The sequence below is a fragment of the Thamnophis elegans genome, chromosome 14, assembly GCF_009769535.1.
Source record: "Thamnophis elegans isolate rThaEle1 chromosome 14, rThaEle1.pri, whole genome shotgun sequence".
In the NCBI taxonomy this organism is placed as follows: Eukaryota; Metazoa; Chordata; class Lepidosauria; order Squamata; family Colubridae; genus Thamnophis; species Thamnophis elegans.
The window spans coordinates 1722355-1742623 of NC_045554.1; the positions used below are offsets into that span (position 1 = coordinate 1722355).

At 45.2% G+C, this 20269-nt stretch overlaps 1 protein-coding gene across 1 annotated transcript in view; it reads right to left on the bottom strand.

Moving 5' to 3' along the window:
* Window positions 1-20269, bottom strand: part of LOC116517608 (myosin phosphatase Rho-interacting protein-like) — a 91714-nt gene that overhangs the window by 24403 nt on the left and 47042 nt on the right. Inside the window, 11 exon segments of the mRNA XM_032230660.1 lie at window positions 5048-5157; window positions 5925-5986; window positions 5989-6013; window positions 6218-6295; window positions 6573-6629; window positions 7204-7256; window positions 7259-7316; window positions 7600-7646; window positions 7649-7734; window positions 17728-17887; window positions 19890-20088. Coding sequence (XP_032086551.1) covers window positions 5048-5157; window positions 5925-5986; window positions 5989-6013; window positions 6218-6295; window positions 6573-6629; window positions 7204-7256; window positions 7259-7316; window positions 7600-7646; window positions 7649-7734; window positions 17728-17887; window positions 19890-20088 — 935 coding nt within the window.

The window sequence follows — 20269 nt, forward strand, 5'->3', positions numbered from 1 at the left end:
CCTGGCTGCCTATTGGTCTCCAGACGCGCTTCAAGGTTCTAGTCATTACTTATAAAGCCCTACATGGTATCAGACCTGGGTACTTGAGAGACCACTTTCTGCCAATTACCTCCCAAAGACCTATTAGATCCCACAGATTAGGCCTCCTCCGAATTCCATCTGCCGGCCAATGTCGACTGTCGACTACTCGGAGGAGAGCCTTCTCTGTGGTTGCTCCGGCCCTCTGGAACGACCTCCCCATAGAGATTCGGACCCTCACCACCCTTCGGGCTTTCCGCAAAGCCGTCAAGGACCTGGCTGTTCCGGCAGGCCTGGGCTGGTGAGTTCCCAGCCCCACTTGAATTGTTGTGACTGTTGTGAGTTTTTTTAAACTGTTCTTTGTAATTTGTTTCTCGTTTTGTTTGTTCTTGTAGTGTTCCCTTCCCCTTGGTTGTTAGCCGCCCTGAGTCCCTCTGGGAATAGGGCGGCATAGAAGTTTAATAAACCCTAACCTAAACCCTAATTCCCTGACAGACTCCCATGTATATATTTACAATATGTCCGAACCAGGACATCCTCATTGCACAGGAACAACTCTCAAGACAAAACTGGATAATTATATCCTACAGAGATACAAATGGCCCAGATGTTTGTGCTGTTCCTCTCCTCTCCAAAAAGTGTGTGTGTGTGTGTGGGGCACGCATGAAATGGCTTTTTAGTGCATTTTTCCCAAGCTTCCATTTAGCGGTGAAAGGGAAGAGGGGTGGCTACAATATGGCCTTCTTCTCCAAGACAAGGACCAGCACAGGACCTAATGCAAGCCAGTGCTCACATCAAGGGAAGCTGCGATGCTCCGATGCTCACTGCCAAGGTGGACGTCCAAATGAAGGGGAGACAAACAGGCAGAGACAGGCAAGGGAAAAGGTTTGGAAGATGCTGGAAACGAGGTCTTGTCACACAACGGAACGCATGCCAGCCTCCAGCGGTGCACATTTTGCAGGGTGGACTTAAAATTAAACAACGTAAGAATTGAACTCTAGGGCTGCATTCCCCTAACTTGGACTGCTTTCACTATCCCAACTAGCTTGGAAACATGAGCAACTAGAACACAAACTACGTTGCTTTCTTTTCAGGATGAGCCGGGGAGTCTGGCTACCGGTTGACGCTTCTGAAGATCGTGGAAGCACTCAACGATGAGAGTGGATGGATCTACCTTATAGCAGAGGATCTTGCTAGTTTTTAGGAAAATCCTACTCAGTTGGCTATCTTTTCCAAACCACTCCCTTAAAATGGCAGGGACGGCTTGAATAAATGTACGAATTATCCTATTTTCTTTAAAACCCACACAACTTTATTTGGCTCTCTAAGACAAGCCACCAATATCTAGCCATCAACGTGGATGCTTCTAAAATCTGCTGTATTGGCATTGACTGTAGGAAATAATCTAATCTCCAAGTAGAAAAAGGGTTTCTGGCACACTGTTTGCAAATGTAAAAAAGAATCAAGCTTTTTTGGGATGAAGAGGTTGAAAAATGCCCTCCTGAATAGTTATTTTATCATCATCTATCGAGGTTTGACTGATTGAACTTGAGATGTTGGCAACGGGAGTCCAACTCATGTCGAAGTAGCTTTAGGTCTACAGACAGCAGTTACAATCAATGGAAATTTCCTTCACAAAGAAGAATTACAGGTTGATTTTCATCATTAATAGAGCAGAAAAATATGGGAAGGTGGGGGGATGTCAGAATGACCATTGGGGTTGACCTGTGTAGGTTCTCCGTATCATCTTTTCAAGGCAGGTCTCAAAGGATTATATTCTGGAATGGCTCTCTTATTTTATCTATTTATTTTCAGCACCCAAGGATATCTTGCATCTGCAAAAACTATTCAAATATCTGATGTATCAATTTATACTAGTATTTCCTAGATGTAAATAAAGCCTGGCCTCACTCTCAGGCAGAAGTGTACTAGAAGACACTGGCTGCTCTTCTGGAGCTTACCTTTTCCCCCAAATTCAGTCTTCCTCACCTGCCCAACAATGACTCAATCTAAATCCTGTGACAGAACTATCTACCTTTTACAAAAAAATGACCCTACCCTCAACTCAACTGATGATGTTTCCACAGTTGGGCAATGAAATGTCTCCTCGTAGACAAACCAAGCTCAGAGAGCAGCAAGGATTCCTAAGTTCAACCATAAACTCATAGTTTCTCTCCTTGGTGGCACTTCATTTCACATGACCCATGTGCCAGGAAGTAATTTCAGATATGCCTAGTCACTGTGACCCGACAAAAGGGCGAACGACAAAACCGCGCCCGATTAAACCGTGTCGCTAAACCGCAACGTCAATCAATGCGCCGACAACAGCGCGGAGACAGAAGGGGATTTCAGTCGACAGAGGGGCGATTTAAGTTAAGGTAAGGGTTAGGGTTAGGTTTAGCATTACGTTTAGGGTTAGGTTTAGCGTTACGTTTAGGTTAGGTTTAGGGTTAGGGTTAGGGTTAGGGTTAGCATTACATTTAGGGTTAGGTTTAGTTTTACAGCGCGCTTCTGTCGCCGCACTGTTGTTGGCACGATTCAGCGCTCATTTGTCAAAGCGCTTTAGAACACGCGGTTTTGTCACCGCGGTTTAGTCGGGCGCGGTTTTGTCGTTCGCCCTTTTGTCGGTGACCCCTAGTCATAGGACTTGATTATCTGGCTTAAAGAACTAGTGGTGTGGCTAGAGGTTCCTCTACTCATATACCCAACTTTGTAATTTAGAGGACAAAGAAGCATTTGTTTACTACTATGGTTGGCAGAATCTTCGGTTGCACGGATACCTACTGAACGAAGAGATTGCAAGAGATCCTACAAACTCTTACTACAAATCTTCTGATCTATTTGAGTTTCTGGCTGTAGGATCAGCTGCGGCCCCTCCAAGAGAAGTTCCTTCAGCTGCATTTCCAAGAAGGCCTGCATGGTGAGGCCAGAAAGCGACACCACAGTTACTGTAACGCGCTCTACATGGGGCTGCCCCTGAAGAGTGCTCGAAGACTGCAGTTGGTCCAAAATGCAGCCGCGCAAGCAATACTGGGTGTACCTAGATATACCCATGTTACACGCATCCTCCACGAGCTGCACTGGCTCCCCATTGGTCTCCGGACATGCTTCAAGGTGCTAGTCGTTACTTTTAAAGCCCTACATAGTTTAGGACCTGGTTACCTGAGGGACCGCCTCCTGCCATTTACCTCCCAACGACCAATAAGATCACACAGATTGGCCTCCTCCGGGTACCATCGCCCGGTCAATGTCAGCTGGTGACCCCCCGGGGGAGGGCCTTTTCTGTTGCTTCCCCGGCCCTATGGAATGATCTCCCCGTTGAGATCCAGACCCTCACTACTCTTCCGGTCTTCCGTAAAGCCACTAAGACCTGGCTGTTCCGGCAGGCCTGGGGCTGTTGATTAGCATCCAGCCCCACTTTAAGTAGTATGTATGTTGTGGAATTTTAAATAATTGTATTTCTATTTTAATTTTTATATATTCCCTTGTTTGTCTGTAAGCCGCCCAGAGTCCCTAGGGAGTGGGCGGCATACAAATGTCAATAAACTTCCAAACTTCCAATTCTGCAAGTAAATTCCGCCATCCTCACCTCCCTCCCGCCTCAATTGTTGGAGCAAAATAAGCAGGAGTTTCTAATCCAGACAAGTGCAGCAAAAAAGAGGGACATGCAGTGAACAAGTATACAAACCACAAAACGTTAATACAGGAGAGAACACAGTTTTCCAACCTTGGCTTCAGCACGGATAACTTCAAAGAGAAGCTTTTCCTGCGAGTGCGTGGAAATTAACACATGAGGGAGTGAGGCAGAGAGACTGGGCGGAGAGAGAGCGTGGAAAGTCGGAATGGAGGATGGACAGAGAAGAAGGAAAGCAATTCTGGGCTGAGCTGGTTGCGTCTCTTCACACATCACTTTAAAGCAGGGTTTCTTAACCTGGACAACTTTAACCAATAGCAATAGCAGTTAGACTTATATACCGCTTCATAGGGCTTTCAGCCCTCTCTAAGCGGTTTACAGAGTCAGCATATCACCCCAACAACAATCCGGGTCCTCATTTCACCCACCTCGGAAGATGGAAGGCTGAGTCAACCTTGAGCCGGTGAGATTAGAACCGCTGAACTGCAGATAACAGTCAGCTGAAGTGGCCTGCAGTACTGCACCCTAACCACTGCGCCACCTTGGCTCTAAGACGTGTGAACTCCCAGAATTCCCCAGCCAGCCATACTTGAAGATGGTGGACCTCAGCTCCCAGAATTCCTCAGCCAACAAACACATCTTAAAGTTGCCAAGGGTGAGAAATCCTTCTTTAAAGCAACATTCCATGCTTTGCGAGTACACCATAGATACACTCCTCGCCATGGTGCTTACTCTTCCTTTTGCACAAGCAAATACCAAAATAGGAAAGGAAGCCCTTGCTACCACATTTGAAGGCAGATTATTACAAAGCCCTGTCAAACCAAGGTTTTAACTTTGACTGTTTAATTTTCTCGAAGGACCTACAGGTTGGATCTACTGTAGATCAAGGGCCAGGTAGGACCTACTGTAGAGTCATGTTTAGTGACAACACACACCCTTTATTTAAGAGGAAGGAAAGGTCCTAACTGGAAGATGATTGTTAATGCAAATTAACATTTGTGCAAGGACTACCTTGAAGTTGAAACTGGCTGAAGTGCGGTTAATTACATTTCTATTTGGTGCATTGAAGCTCACTCAGGTGAAAAGCAGCTAGGATGATACGGTGCCCTGAGCTCTAACTGAACAAAGAGTTCAAATCGAGGTTCCTTTTAGTTCCTCCACCTTAGCTTCTCATCACTCCACATGTTTAATAAGAGGTGGAAAGAGAAATCAGTCGACAGGGCATCAACCTGTCCTTTCTAAATTGTGCAAAATCAAACTCTCAGAAACCAGTCTCCGAAAGTAATTGTAAGAAAGCGGAGGACAGAGAAATCAGAAGTAAATGGATTTGTGGAGAAGTGTGATGAAGATAGTTGGGAAAGATGACCAAGCATTCTTGTTTCATGTTTTTTTTACCTGGTCACATCTGGAGCGACTGTGGGACGAACATGTTTCATAATGGTTTGGATCCAGTTCCGGCGGATTCCAGATGTCATAGCAGAAAGAATGAATTTGCCTTCTTTAGTCTAGGAAAGAAGAAAAGATGATGGTTGAGCCTCTCTAGGACAGATGTTTCTGGGAGAATTTTCTACAGATCTCCTGCTGGGACTCTTCACCTTTCTAAAGTAGCAATAGCAATAGCAGTTAGACTTATCTACCGCTTCATAGGGCTTTCAGCCCTCTCTAAGCGGTTTACAGAGTCAGCATATCGCCCCCAACAACAATCCAGGTCCTCATTTTACCCACCTCGGAAGGATGGAAGGCTGAGTCAACCCTGAGCCGGTGAGATTTGAACCGCCGAACTGCCGAACTAGCAGTCAGCTGAAGTAGCCTGCAGTACTGCACTCTAACCACTGCGCCACCTCGGCTCTTCTCAAGTAAGTAGCTTCTCAAGTGAGTTTTCAGAAGAAGTAATGGAATGAACGGGTTCTTTCTGGTTCTGCTTTCCAAGAAACATCCGCCCAACTTCAGATAATAGTAGACCATATATTGAATGGTTCTGGAGAACCATGATGGGCCATTGATGGTGGGAAGGGTTTGGACCAGATTTTCCTTCTGGAACCCTAGGACACCTTGTGAAGGAGATGGGATCTTCACTGCCTGAGGAACTTACTCTATAAATTGGGTCGCATAACAACTGCAACGAAGAAAACCAACGCTGCCCCATTAATTAAATTACAGGACTTATACGACCACCTATCTCTCATCTATAATCCCTTTGTAGACGGGATGGGCTCAAGGTCCTTATTTAGAAGATGTCTACCACTTGTATGTATAGTCTACCATGTCTTACATGGATCTGGAAACCATAGTTTCGCTGGACGGAGTATTCCGTGACATCGAAGCACGTTGACAGTCAATTTCCCCATCCAAATCGGCTGCCTGAGAAAAGAGAAGAGATGCGTATGAGGGCAACATAGGTCAATGGTGAAAAAGGTATAGCAGCTTATTTCTGTCACAAAATATAAGATGGAATCCTCTAGCTGAAGAATCAAACTGGAGTCCAAGGAGGTTGTGGGGAAGAAAGAAACAGAGGTGGTGTGAACATCAGAAAGGGTCCACCAAGGTCTAGTTTTTGGTCTCCACCTCAACCTACCTCCTCTGCACTGAATCCTGGTAGTATCTCAGGCTCTGGTCCGTCAGCACAAACCAATGCTTCTTCCACTACAACAACGACAACAAGAAGAATACAAGCCATTTTATAGACATTTTTCCTTCCTAAGATGGGAAACCTGGTTTCTTAGATAGGTAGGAGAGAGTAGGTGGGCGGGTGTGATCATTATACTGGGCAGAATTCTACCAACATTATGCTGAGAGAACATCTACATCCAATCTAGGCAGAAATAGCTTGAGAATTTAGATGGTTTTCAAAGTTTACTCTCTCCGAGGTGCAATCCCATCTACGGTGGTTCACCCAGGTAAACAGCACCCCAAAACGTACCTGCCCATCTTCATCCTGTTTTGTCAGCCATCCCTTTTTGAAGTTCAGCAAATCTGGCTACAAAGGAGAGAAGAGAATTTAGCCTCTCATCTCAACTGAGGTGACATATAACATATAAAAAAATCCTGTTTTTCCTGAAGAATTCAGCTTCATCTTTGAACGCAACCTCTTCTTCAAGAAAGGGAGTTTACTCAGGCAGTCAACTCATAACTGGAGGCTAAAACTTATAAAGAATGGTTGCCAAACTGGGTATGTCTATTTTAATGAAAGGAAGGACCAGGGTGACGTGATAGCAGTTCCAATATTTGAGGGGTTGCCACAAAGAAGAGGAGTCAACCTATTCTCCAAGGCACCTGAGAGCAGAACAAGAAGCAATGGGTGGAAACTAATCAAGGAGAAAGCAACTTAGAACTAGGAGAAATTTCCTGGCAGTGGGTACAATTAATAAGTGGAACAACCTGCCTCCAGAAGTTGTGGGTGCTTCATTACTGGAGGTTTACAAGAAGAAATGGACAACCATTTGTCTGGAATGGTATAGGGCTTCCTGCCTGAGTAGGGGGTTGGGCTAGAAGACCTCTAGGTCCCTTCCACTCTCTTTTTATTCTCAGAACCACCAAATTGTTGAGCTTACAGTCATGGAAGATTCTGTAGACCTTCTGTCCAGTGATTTCGCTCTCCTGTGGGAGACATAGTAGAAGTTGACACGTCCAGGATGGTCCCACTTGCTGTTTCAGCAAGCAGATCCTGCAGGGAGTATAAATGTTTCATGGTCATCAGATTCAGACTCCAATTCTGCTTAATAAGGAAGAGAAGCTCAAGAGGTCATCTCTGATCTCTCATACTTCCAAGGATACCAGTTACATTCTGATTCTGGAGAGGAAATCTCCAAGGAATTCATGGTGATGGATTGTTACGGGTCATTGTCCTACAGGCTGGGGAACTCTGGAATTTGAAGTCCATGCCTCTTAAAGTTGCAAAGGTTGAGAACGCTGTAAATCTCAAGAACATGAAATCGTTGCTGACTCACCCGTTTCCTAGGGAAAACCCTTTTTTCGCTCCTGCCCTGCCGGTTTCGCTGGAGAGACCAGAGGAAGCGTTGACTTCCATGTGTTCCGGATTCTCTATGTCCAATGCTTCAAATTTTTCAATTACTTGGGACCTCCTGAGAGACAGGGAAAAGAGAAGGGAGGGGCATTTTAACAAAAGGGAAAGAAGGCCATCCTTATCCACGACAATATTCAAAATATTAATCTAATGATGCTTTGCTCTATTGTATTTCTAACCTGTCCTATTGCACAGACTCAGTGGATGGGAGGGGAAAAAAACAAGAATGATTGCGTAATTATAAATATAAATTAGTAACCTAGAAGGGATCTGAACGCCTGAAGCATCGGTCCAACTTATGAGCGCATTACCCAAAATGGAACCAGCCCATTTCATTCATCCAGGCAGCATGGAGCATTTGGATTTTCAAAGCTTGCAAATATGTCATTTCCCCACGCCCTCCTTTTAAAGCCACAATTGTGTGACAGAGTGAACTTTTGGTGAAGCCCAGGGTTCACATCCTCAAAAACCTCCCCAGAAAAACGGGGATCAATAGGATGATCTCTTTTGAGTTTTCTTGCAGATTTAAGGCAGCAAATCCATTCGGTGAATATATGGCATGAAATCCCATTTATAGAGCAGCTAATTAATGAAAATAATTCGTGCTAAGCTTTACAAGTCAAGAGTTACTCTTTATATTTAGTGGGGGGGGGGAACGCTTAACCAAGTCGTACACAGCCTTGGTTTAGTCTATAAACCAATGTCAACCTTGGTCCACCTGGACTTTAACATGGAAGAGGAAGAAAAGGGCTCAACCAAATTGATTTCAGCTCTGCATCTCCAGAATGGAAGGGAGCATTTTAAAACCTCCACTGAAGCTCAAATCCAGTCTTAAGTAGCCCTTGTCGAGGTCTGTAGTAACAAGGACTTCCTCTACTGGTTTAGTTCATACCAAGTACCGCCAGAGTCACCTTGTAGGGAAGACTGGCAGCATAGTAAAAAAATTAATTCATAAAATAGTAAAAATGAAGAGAAGGGAAGTGAAATAAGAAAAGAAGTTAAGTAAAACAGTGAAGTGACGAAATGTAAAGTACATAAAGTAAATAATAATAATAATGATAAATAAAAGTTACATTTAGCATGGGGAATGGCGTCTGTAACCATCAGTTTAAGAGAATCTGGATTGGGAAGGTCCTCTAACTCATTTTACACGGCTGTCTAATAAGGCTGAACCTGTTGAACTACAAGCTTCTTCCAAAACCTGGAGGCTGCAGGGATCCCTTCAAGGCAGAATTTGAATCACCGCATGCCACATGCAGACAGGAAAAGCACTAAGCGCACCCCCCACCAAGACACCTGTGGCAGTGAAGAGCCCCCAGCGCCCATGGCCCTTGACCAGAGAAGGCAAAATCATCATCATCATCATCATTAAAAACACCCTTCGGACCCCCTACCCGAATCCTCTGCCCTTGAGCCCTTCGCCATAATTAAAAAAAACCGACGGCCATCGCTTGCTTCCTTGCCAAGGCACCTCTTGGCTTCCCGTTGGGGAAGGGAAAATTCTCGGCCACCGTTTTTTCCATCTGGCTCGGCCCACGGGTCCGCTTCCTCATCCAAGCCCACCCACCACCTCCCCCCCCAGCCACCCACCCCCCCACAAAAAATAAAAATAAAAAAAAGCAGCTTGATTGTCATGAAGGGGAAGGGCACCAGCAAGTTGTCTACAGCTTGAGATTTATTTTATTTTTGTTTTGAGATGAGATGGGAGCGAAGCAGCAGGACAAGGTATCACACAGCAGAGGAGGTGAAGAACAGAAGACCTGCAAGAAAATAAAAGCTGGACAATGAATGAACAAAAAAGGTTATCTTCCCTTCCTCCCCTTGCCCTCCCCCCCACCCAGCCCCCTCCCCAAACCTAGGCATCACAAAAGGAAAGCGAAAACCAAAGTGCGAAATCATCCACACCATTAAATAGAATAGTGATCATCGTAAACGTCAGATTGCGATCCCCCGCTGTGAGTGGTTACCCAGCGTCAAGGAAAAGAGGGTGGCAAGAATAACAGGCTTGGAAGGGGGGCCCTGGAGGTCTTCTAGTCCAACCCCCTGCTCAAGCAGGGGACTCTATGCCATTCCAGACAAGTGATTGTCTATCTCTCCTCCAGTGTTCGAGTAGCCATGGAGGAACCTGTTCTACTGAGCAATTGTTCTCACTTTCAGGAAATTTTGCCTTCCTTCTAATTGGACCTCTCTTTAACAAGCTTCCACCCATTGCTTCTTGTCCTGCCTTCAGGTGCTTGGAGAATAACAGAATTGGAAGGGTCTTTGGAGGTTTTCTAGTCCACCCCCAGCTCAAGCAGCAGACTCTGTACCATTTCAGATAAACGGCTGTCCAATCTTTCCTCAAAACCTCCAGTGATGAGCACCCATGACTTGGAAGGCAAGAAAAAGCCTCACCCCTTTTTCTCTCTGGCCTGGTAGGTTTTGACAGCATCAAGACCAGCGTCTGCAACCTGAAGCCTGGAGGATTCAACTCCCAGAATTCCTCAGCCAAGTTGCCAAGACTGGAGACCCCCGATCAAGAACCAGATGGTAAAGCCAGAAACTCCCAATTTTAACTCTGAAAGGATGGATGAAACTTGGGGTGCACTGCCAATCACGGTCCACAAACTTCCCAAAACCTTTAAAGGATGGGGTCATTGATAACTGGGGAGCTAAAAAGAGATTAATTTTAGCTCCCCAGTTATCAATGACCCCATCCTTTAAAAGTTAACTATTCCCTGCCATTCCAGTTGCTTTCCTAACATGTCTCTGCCAACAAAAATTGGGGATCTGCTTGGAAGACTGTCCCCATTTCCCTGGACTCATTGCTGGGAAACCTAGAAGATTTTGTCTCTTCTACGTTGCAATTGTAAGGGCCTCCATAACAATTTTTTTGGGGGGGGAGTACCATTTCTGGATGCTTAATCTGAACCCCACCCCACCCCCCATTTCAGGTGGAATTTAATAACAGGAAGATACAATTTAATTTGGAAGCAAAGCACCTGTTGGTTAGTCGGAAGTAATAAGAAGATGCTATTGTTTCGCTTTGAGGTTAGTTTGCTCCAGTGAACCATACTCTAAAATTGAAGACTTGTGATACTTCAAGTCCCAGAATTCCATGCTGGCTGGGGTATTCTGGGAGTTGAAGTCCACAAGTCTTAAAGTTTCCCAGGTTAGATACCCTTACTCTAAAATGACCAGGTAGCTCAGTGAAAGGAGGGGTTAAGAACCGGAAAGGAAAAACCAACATTAAAAACAATTTGCTTTCCATAGTCAATGTTTCCTTCTTTGATCTGTTACGAAGCAGGAAGATGGAAATGAGGATGGAAAATCAACAGGAGATCAAAGGGCTGTATTTATGCAAACTCCATTCAGAGAGAACTGTTCAATGCCACCCAGAGTTATTTTTTCAGGAGACGGGCGGGCCGTATAAATTTGAATAATGAATGAATGAATGGAATGCATGTATAAATAACAAAGACTCAATTACCACAAATGAAGAAAAAAAGAAAATATGTTAATAGCATGCTTTAGTTTCGGTGGTGGAAGTAAGCAGGGAGCAGGCGTTATGTAAAATCTTAACTGATGGAATTTCTCCATCTGGTTTTGTATTTTCAAGCCGCCTGGTCTCTCTCTCTCGGTGACCATAAGGCTAGAAAGGAAGAATTTTTCAACGTATATAGGTAATGTTCGACTTACGACCGTAATTGAGCCTGGAATTCTACTGCAAGTCACACCGGTCGTTAAGAGGGTCACCACATGACCACGTCCAAACTTACGACATTTTCTGCAGCGATTGTAACTTGAATGGTTGTTAAACTGAAAATTACTTGTACCGGTCAATGAGAACTAGAGGCATGCCGAACTTATTTGTCCCACAAGTGGCTGCAATAACCATTATGGTTGAAGATACGTTTCTACACAGGTTGTAACGGTGAAACTCTCCACACAGATTAAGGAAGTCTTTGACTTATGGCTGTTATGGAACCCAAGAATTTCCATCGTTAAGTCCTTGTTGGTCGTAAGTCGAGGAACCTACATGACTGGACCCTCACCTGTAAAAGTGAGCCAGTTGTCAAGCACCAGAAATGAGGCCATATGACCACAGGAGGGTGTGGAGCTGTCGGAACTCTGGACCTGGGTCATAAGTAGCTTTTTAGAGGGTCTGTTGTAATTTCTTAACAGTTCACCAAGTGATTATTAAGCGAGTATTACTAGCTGATTTGGGATTTCAAGATTGTTTGATTTGTGCATGGATGTGCAGAATGCCACAGGTTCGTTCATACATTAAAGAATGTTAGGCAATCTCTTCCACCAAACCTATAACTTCTCTCCAATGAATATGACAATGCAGGAATCTTATTTGGAGGAAAATTCTATCAAAGTGTGAAATTAAACGGACAATTGGTTTGTTTTATGTCCCAGAATTAGGAAACCCATTTGCTAAAAAGAAATGTTTGGGGTGTCCACAGGGATGGCACACCTGCCGTGAGCTATCCTTTCGGTCTAATCTTTCTCATCCTGGGGAATCTGGGATTTGTTCCCACTTAAACCGGATTCAATCTAGTTAACAGACACAAATCCCTACCGACAGTTTGAGGACTCAGTTAAAGGAATGCCCAGCCTCATCATAAAAATGCTTTCCCGGGGACGTGTGTGTTTTTGAAACCCTCAGACGTAAATGTAAATACGTCCAGCACATCTCCAGCATCATAGCTGATCTATACTTCAAACTAAAATCCAAATATTTCTAAATATTTCACAGGGCACAAGTCTTGAGCAACTGCTTTTTAAGAAGGAGACGCTCATGTTTACACTATACTCAAGTGGTAGAATTTCAAATCCGACGTGGTGGTCTGGCGTACGACTGGGAATTTCGGCCAAGGGCTTAAAAGAGAATAAGTTTGGAAAGGTTCAAGGAGCAACAAACAGGAGCCTCCTCCTGTTCGTTTTTCTACTCAAACACAGAACCGCCTTCCCTAACCTTTTAGTATCCAGCTGGCTTGGCTTTTGACTGGGGCAGAAAACGAAGGAAGACTGATGCAGATAATCCTTGACTTATACCATTCGTTTCGAGATAATTCAAAGTTACAAGGTCACTGAAAAATGCGACTTAGAATGAGTTCCCAAACTTACGACTAGGGTTCCCAAACTTACAACTAGGGTTCCCAAACTTACGACTAGGGTTCAGGGATCATGTGATCACCATTTGCAACCTTCCCAGCCGTTTCCGACAAGCGAAGACATGAGGGGATCTGGGTTCACTTAATCACCTGGATTGACTTAACAACTGCAGTGGCTGACTTAACAAGCCACAAGGTTGTAAAAAAAATCATACAGGGGCTCGGTTAAAAGCCATCTTGCTTAGTAACGGAAATTGTGAACCCAATAGAGGTTCGTGAGTCAAGAACTAGATGTATAAAAAGGTAGGATTTTCTAAGCTTCCACCCTTGAGGAAGGACCTTAATACAGTGTTTTCTCAACCTTGGTAACTTGAAGATGTCCGGAACGTCAACTCCCAGAATTCCCCAGCCAGCGAATGCTGGCTGGGGAATTCTGGGAGTTGACGTCCGGACATCTTCAAGTTGCCAAGGTTGAGAAACACTGCATAATAGAAGCTGAGAAATAGGATGCATTTCGGCTCATGTGAGACCAAGGCAGCAAAGTTAGCTGGGACTCCACATTATCTAACACCGTGATGGCACACCTATGACACATGGGCCAGAGGTGGCACGCAGAGCCCTCTCTGTGGCACATTCACTGTCGCCAGCTGCTCTTCTGGCTAGCTAGCTGGTCTTTGTGGGGGCCCCGAGTGCTGGAAAATGGCCTGAAAACAGTCTGAAAAATGGCCAAAAACGGGCTCTCGATGCCGAAAAGGTTCGCCATCCCTGATCTAACATCTCTTCAATCAGGAGGCCAACTTTTGCAAAACTTCTTTGCTATTAATAGTCCTGGGCAAGGCACCCTTATTAAATTGCTTAAAAGGTCTGTTTCTCCAGCCTTTAACACACAGAGAGAGAGAGAGAGAGGGAGGGAGGGAGGGAGGGAGGGAGGGAGAGAGAGAGAGAGAGAGAGAGAGAGAGAGAGAGAGAGGAGAGAGAGAGGGAGGGAGGAGGAGAGAGAGAACGAACTGCAGTTTTCAGTCCAATTTAAACCTTGATGGCCTGGAATAAACTGGTAGATTGAAAGGGTTTGGAGCAGGAGCAGAGAATGCGAGAGACAAGGAAAGGTATGAACTCCCGCAATCAGTTGGATTTTGGGAATATCATTGGAAGATCCATAGGAATTTTTTTTAAAAAACCTGAGACTAGGATGGTCTCAAGGGGTGGATTTGTCTGAAGTGCTACAGGGTTTCCTGCCTGAGCAGGGGGCTGGACTAGATGAGCTCCAAGGTCCCTTCCAGCTCCGTTATTCTGTCTTCTATTTCAACTTGGACACCAGGTGCCCTTCTGAATCCAGGATGCTAGGAAGACCGGTCCTGCCAAGGCTGGTTACAGAGCTTCCTTTGTTCCCAAACAACAGACTCCACTCAAGGATGGACAAGAATGTTAATGAGGCAATCAGAGAAATAAGTTACTGAAGCAGCCCAAAGCAGCGGATGGAGATTGGCAGAAAGGCAGGAAAATGTTCATTTAATAGCAGGGGGTTTATTAATGCAAGCGGGGCTAAAAGGTGTGTCTGAAGCCACCTGGAAGTTACAAGCAAACTTCACCAACCATCAAGAACCTCTGAAGACTAGCTGGGGAGGGGCGGGAATCCCTAACTTGTTTATTTTTATTTTTTATTTTATTTTATTTCTTTCTGTAAGCCGCCCGGAGACCTCCGGGATTGGGCGGCCTATAAATAAAATTAAACTTCAAACTTTATAGCCTGTTTCTGGGCTTCTTGCTAGCCAATTCTGGAAAAAAAAGAACAAGAATTGTTCTTCAATTGGTTTGAGAGACATCTGCTACGGGCAAGGAAGATCTGGTGGAGGTTTAGAAAGCAACCGGAGAATAATTCTTTTATCTCTTGGGAGGCCATATGCTCACAAGCCCCCAATCTGCATATTCTTCCTCCTTTCCTTATGAATTCTATGAATATACAACAGAACATCTGACGGGAATTCCTCACATCCGGTGCCTGGCACCTATTATCTTAGAAAGCACATGGTTTAGCTTCTTTCCTACGGCAAGTTTCTAGGCCTCATGAAGGCAAGCCTATAATGAATACCTGTGGGTAGCAGCCCATAGTGTTTTATAAAACGGGACAGGGTCAGAGTAACAAAACTGGGCTTTTTGTGACTTAGGGAAAGTTCTGAACACCTGGGACAGAATTCTGTTTTATTTCCTGTTGAATATTTTGCTAAAACCCACCCACTATTGCTTGCCCTTGAGCGATTCCTCAATAAATTGACCAACTTAAAAATACCCAGGGTGAAATTTAAAAATGGCTAAACTGGGCAAACAGAATAAAGCATTTTAGTTCCTTTTTGGATCCAGGTTTTGTGTGTGTATGTGTGTGTTTGCACAAAATGTCCTGGCTGGATGCAACCCGTAGCACAGAATTGATTCCGAAGCAGGACACCAATTAAACTTCAATACCACCACCACCCACACACAAACACACACAAAATGTGTCCGGTTCCCTCCTTGATCTTTTATCCATTATTGTTTTTATCTGCTGTATTTTAATGATGGATGAGTGTAAATGTTTAAATGTATTTTCTCCCAATGTTTTTTTTTTAATGTTGCCAGCCGCCCAGACTCATTAGATGGGTGGGAAATAAAATGTATAAATAAGTAAACAAACTTTGTCCTATGTGGCTCCTTTAGAAAAAAGGGAAGGTGGGTTCTGTCCTAAACAGGTGTCAGAATTCAGACCTCGCTTCCTTCCTCCTCCTCTCCCCCCCCCCCCCCCCGGCACCAAACTATTTTCCCACAGCTGCTTGCTAAAGTGTCAAAACCCGGGGTGAAATCCAGCAGGTTCTGGAGAACCGGTAGCGGAAATGTTGAGTAGTTCGGAGAACTGGCAAATGCCACCTCTGGCTGGCCCCCAGAGTGGGGAGGGGATGGGGATTTTGCAGTATCCTTCCCCTGCCACGCCCACCAAGCCACGCCTATAGAACCGGTAGTAAAACAAACTTTGAATTTCACCACTGGTCAAAACATTTCCAAACAGCAAAAACTGGATCATTTGGTCCCCCAAAGAGATGGAGGGGGAATTGGGGTTCTTATTTATTTATTTATTGAATTTGAAAGAGCCGAGGTGGCGCAGTGGTTAGGGTGCAGTACTGCAGGCCACTTCAGCTGAATGTTATCTGCAGTTCAGCGGTTCTAATCTCACCGGCTCAGGGTTGACTCAGCCTTCCATCCTTCCGAGGTGGGTGAAATGAGGACCCAGACTTGTTGGGGGCGATATGCTGACTCTGTAAACCGCTTAGAGAGGGCTGAAAGCCCTATGAAGCGGTATATAAGTCTAACTGCTATTGCTATTGCTAATTTATAGGCCGCCCAATCCCGAAGGACTCCTCTTATTAAGGCAATAAAACCATTTATTGAAGGGTTTGAACTCAGGTGCCCGGTAAACATTTTCTGTCCTCCACACAAGCTTTCAAAGGAGCAATGCGCCTGTATTTTGCGCATAAGCTGCTTAAGACCCCTTAGAAAAGCGGGCCGAAGCACAAGCCATGCTAAGCTTTCAGGTTTGACCTTCTGGGCCAGGGTCCTGTCGGAGGGCCTGTCTGTGCATGCTCCTGTTCCCCCTCCCATGAGGGCTAGAAACTTAAAGTCTTTAAAAAAAATTAAAGAAACAAATATGGTTCACATTTCATGACCAAATTCTGAACGTTAATGCTTGCACAACTTCTGCAAAAATATTTTTCCAGGTCGGCAAAGATTTAAAACATTCTTTTTCCCTTCTTCATCACGAGGGCTTCTGGCGCAGTACAGACTGTCCTCATTTAGCGACCGACGAAACCCTGCTTTTGCAAACCTTCGCAGATGTGCAAAGCAAAGGAAAGCTGAAGGAAGAGCGTAAAAAGGAAGGCAATTTCACTTAGCAACCGTTTCATTTAACAACCAAATTGCCGATCCCAATTGTGGTCACTAAATGCGGATGGCATGTAACACGTTCCAGAAAAGAATGCTGCGGCTTTGGCCATTATGGGGGACCAGCAACATCCTGAAGTCTTGTCTGATCCACCCATTTCGGCAACCCAGCGAGACCAATACAGATAGTCCTCAACTTACAACAGTTTTTAGTGACCTTCCAAAGTTACAAGGGCACTGAAAAAAAGGGATTTATGGCCATTTTTCACATGATCATGGCAGGATCCTCATGGTCACATGATCAAAATTCAGGCCACTGGCAACTGACTCACATTTATGACGGTCGTGTCCTGTGACCACGTGATCCATTTTGCGACCGCCTGACAAGCGAAGTCGTTGGAAAAACCAGATCCGCTTAACAGCCGTGTGACCAACTGAACAACTGCAGTGATTCACTTACCAACTGTGCCAGGAAAGGGCGCAAAATGGATCAAAAACTCACTTAGCAACCATCCTGCTTAGCACCCGAAATTTTGGGCTCAGCTGTGTTCATTAAGTCAAGGACTACCTGTAGGAGGCTTCAAAACCCAACCTGGCCATCCAATCTGTTTTGGGGCAAAAACCTCCCTTCCAAAAGACAGTTTTCATCCTCCGCCAGCCGAAAAGCGAGGCCCCGATTCGGGTCTTACCTCCTCTCGTTCCCGAACAGCCGAGCGACCTCTTCTCGGCCGGGACTCCTCGCCCGGGAGCTCCGCTCCAGCCGCTTCCGCTCGACTTGGAAAGCTTCGCGGTTACTGATGCGGATCGCCTTGGGCACATCGGCCAGTGTGGAGTATTTGCGGCTGACTTTAAAGGCACAGGGGCCGTTGCGCCTCTCCTCGGTCCTCGCCCCATTGCGGCCGGCGGAGTCCTTGTGCTTGGGGAACCGGAGGCCTCGGACGTCCAGGGAATTGAGAGAGAAACTGTGCACCATTCGGCCAGCCGGCCAGGTACCTGAAGAAGGGAAGGAACCGCTCGGCTGCTGAGATTGGGAGTCACCGTACCTGTGGTTGGGGGCGCAGGGGCTCGGGGGGGATGGCAGGCCCGGCAGCTGGTGCTCCTCTGCCTTGACCTCCTGCTTGGTCTTCTCCAAGGAAAAGTAGCCGCTTTCTACGCGCGTCTTCCGCCCGCAGTCGTTACGGTCGCCGTTCCTGGCAGCCTCTTCTGGAGGATGGGGAAATCATGGAAGAGAAGAGAGGAAGAGGTTGAGAAAGAAGGAGGGAGAGAGGAAAGAGAGGAAGAGGGAGAGAGAAAGAAAGGAAAAAGGAGAGAGAGGGAGAGAGAAAGAAAGGAAAAAGGAGAGAGAGGGAGAGAGAAAGAAAGGAAAAAGGAGAGAGAGGGAGAGAGAAAGAAAGGAAAAAGGAGAGAGAGGGAGAGAGAAAGAAAGGAAAAAGGAGAGAGAGGGAGAGAGAAAGGAAAAAGGAGAGAGAGGGAGAGAGAAAGGAAGGAAAAAGGAGAGAGAGGGAGAGAAAGGAAAAAGGAGAGAGAGGGAGAGAGAAAGGAAAAAGGAGAGAGAGGGAGAGAGAAAGGAAAAAGGAGAGAGAGGGAGAGAGAAAGAAAGGAAAAAGGAGAGAGAGGGAGAGAGAAAGAAAAGAAAAAGGAGAGGGAGAGAGAAAGAAAGGAAAAAGGAGAGAGAGAGAGAAAGAAAGGAAAAAGGAGAGAGAGGGAGAGAGAAAGGAAAAAGGAGAGAGGGAGAGAGAAAGGAAAAAGGAGAGAGGGAGAGAGAAAGAAAGGAAAAAGGAGAGAGAGGGAGAGAGAAAGAAAAGAAAAAGGAGAGAGAGAGAGAAAGAAAGGAAAAAGGAGAGAGAGAGAGAAAGAAAGGAAAAAGGAGAGAGAGGGAGAGAGAAAGAAAGGAAAAAGGAGAGAGAGGGAGAGAGAAAGGAAAAACTAACAATGACAGCAATTAATCAGAGGAACAACTTGCCACCAGAAGATGTGGGTGCTCCAACACTGGAAGTTTTTAAGAAGAGATTGGAGAACCATTTGCCCGGAATAGTCTACGGTTCTCCTTCTTGAGCTGGGGGTTGGACTAGAAGACCTCCAAGGTCCCTTCCAATTCTGCTATTCTATTGTTGAAAATGTCCTGTTCTTTGGATGCCCCTGAAGCCACCTGAGTTACGTCCCACCAGCTTCTCAAAGGCTGCTGGGTTTGCAACCGAGTTGGTCCGTAACTTGGCTTATCTTATTTTCTGGCAAGGACCCCAGTTCTTTTCAGTCATAACCCTGGAATGAGGACACCAGGAAAGAGAAGCAGAGGAGGAGGAGGAGGAGGAGGAGAAACAGAAGCACAAGAAGAAGAAGAAGCAGAAGCAGAAGAAGAAGAAGAACAAGAAGAAGCAGAAGCAGAAGAAGAACAAGAAGAAGAAGAACAAGAAGAAGAAGAACAAGAAGAAGAAGAACAAGAAGAAGAGGAAGAGGAAGAGGAAGAAGTAGAAGGAACAGAAGAAGAAGAAGAAGAAGAAGAAGAAGAAGAAGAACAAGAAGAAGAAGAAGAAGAAGAAGAAGAACAAGAAGAAGAAGAACAAGAAGACAAAGAAGAACAAGAAGAAGAAGAAGAGGAAGAGGAAGAAGTAGAAGGAACAGAAGAAGAAGAAGAAGAAGACAAAGAAGAACAAGAAGAAGAAGAAGACAAAGAAGAAGAAGAAGAAGAACAAGAAGAAGAACAACAAGAAGAAGAACAAGAAGAAGAAGAAGACAAAGAAGAAGTAGAAGGAACAGAAGAAGAAGAAGAAGAAGAAGAAGAAGAAGAAGAAGAAGAAGACAAAGAAGAACAAGAAGAAGAAGAAGAGGAAGAGGAAGAAGTATAAGGACGAAATAAGAAGAAGAAATAAGAAGACAAGAATAACATAGAAGAATAAAAGAATAGAAATAGAGAACAGAATAATAAGAAAAGAATAAAAGAAGAGAGAAGAACAAAGAAGAAATGAAGAATAATAAGATAGAAGAAGAAGAAAAGAAAAAAGAAGAAGAAGAAAGGAACAGAAGAAGAAGAAGAAGAAGAAGAAGAAGAAGAAGAAGCAACTTGTCTTCTTATCTTTTGCAGCTCAATGCTCCGGACAGTAGAGATAAAAGCTCCAATGACAAAAATTAAGAACAAGGTGGATCCCAGATCTTTCACCCTGGACCTTCCCTCTGGTTTGACTAACGTTCAGGACTCCGTTCTTACCTTCTTTGCTCTCCAGGACCGAGTCCTTCAGAGAACACGCTGAGGGCGCCTGCCCCGCCAGAGAACCGATGCCCACATTCCCATCCAACTGCTCTTTGCTTCTCAGTTCTTCTTGCCAAAGGGTGGACTTGGTGGTGGGGATCTTCTCAGCGCCAGGGATGCTGCTACTGGTCACGGCCATCTTCGCTGGACCAGGCTCCTGGAGGGAGAAGAAAGCAGTGGGCAACCCCAGTTGCAATGGCCGGTGTTTTACGTCTCACACCTGCTCAGATGAACCACACAACCTTCGTGTTCTCCTTGCAGAGGTCTGTTAAATCTAGACCTCCTGTCACTATGGGTGTTATTGAGTACAGTATTGACTTACGCCCATCACTGGCACC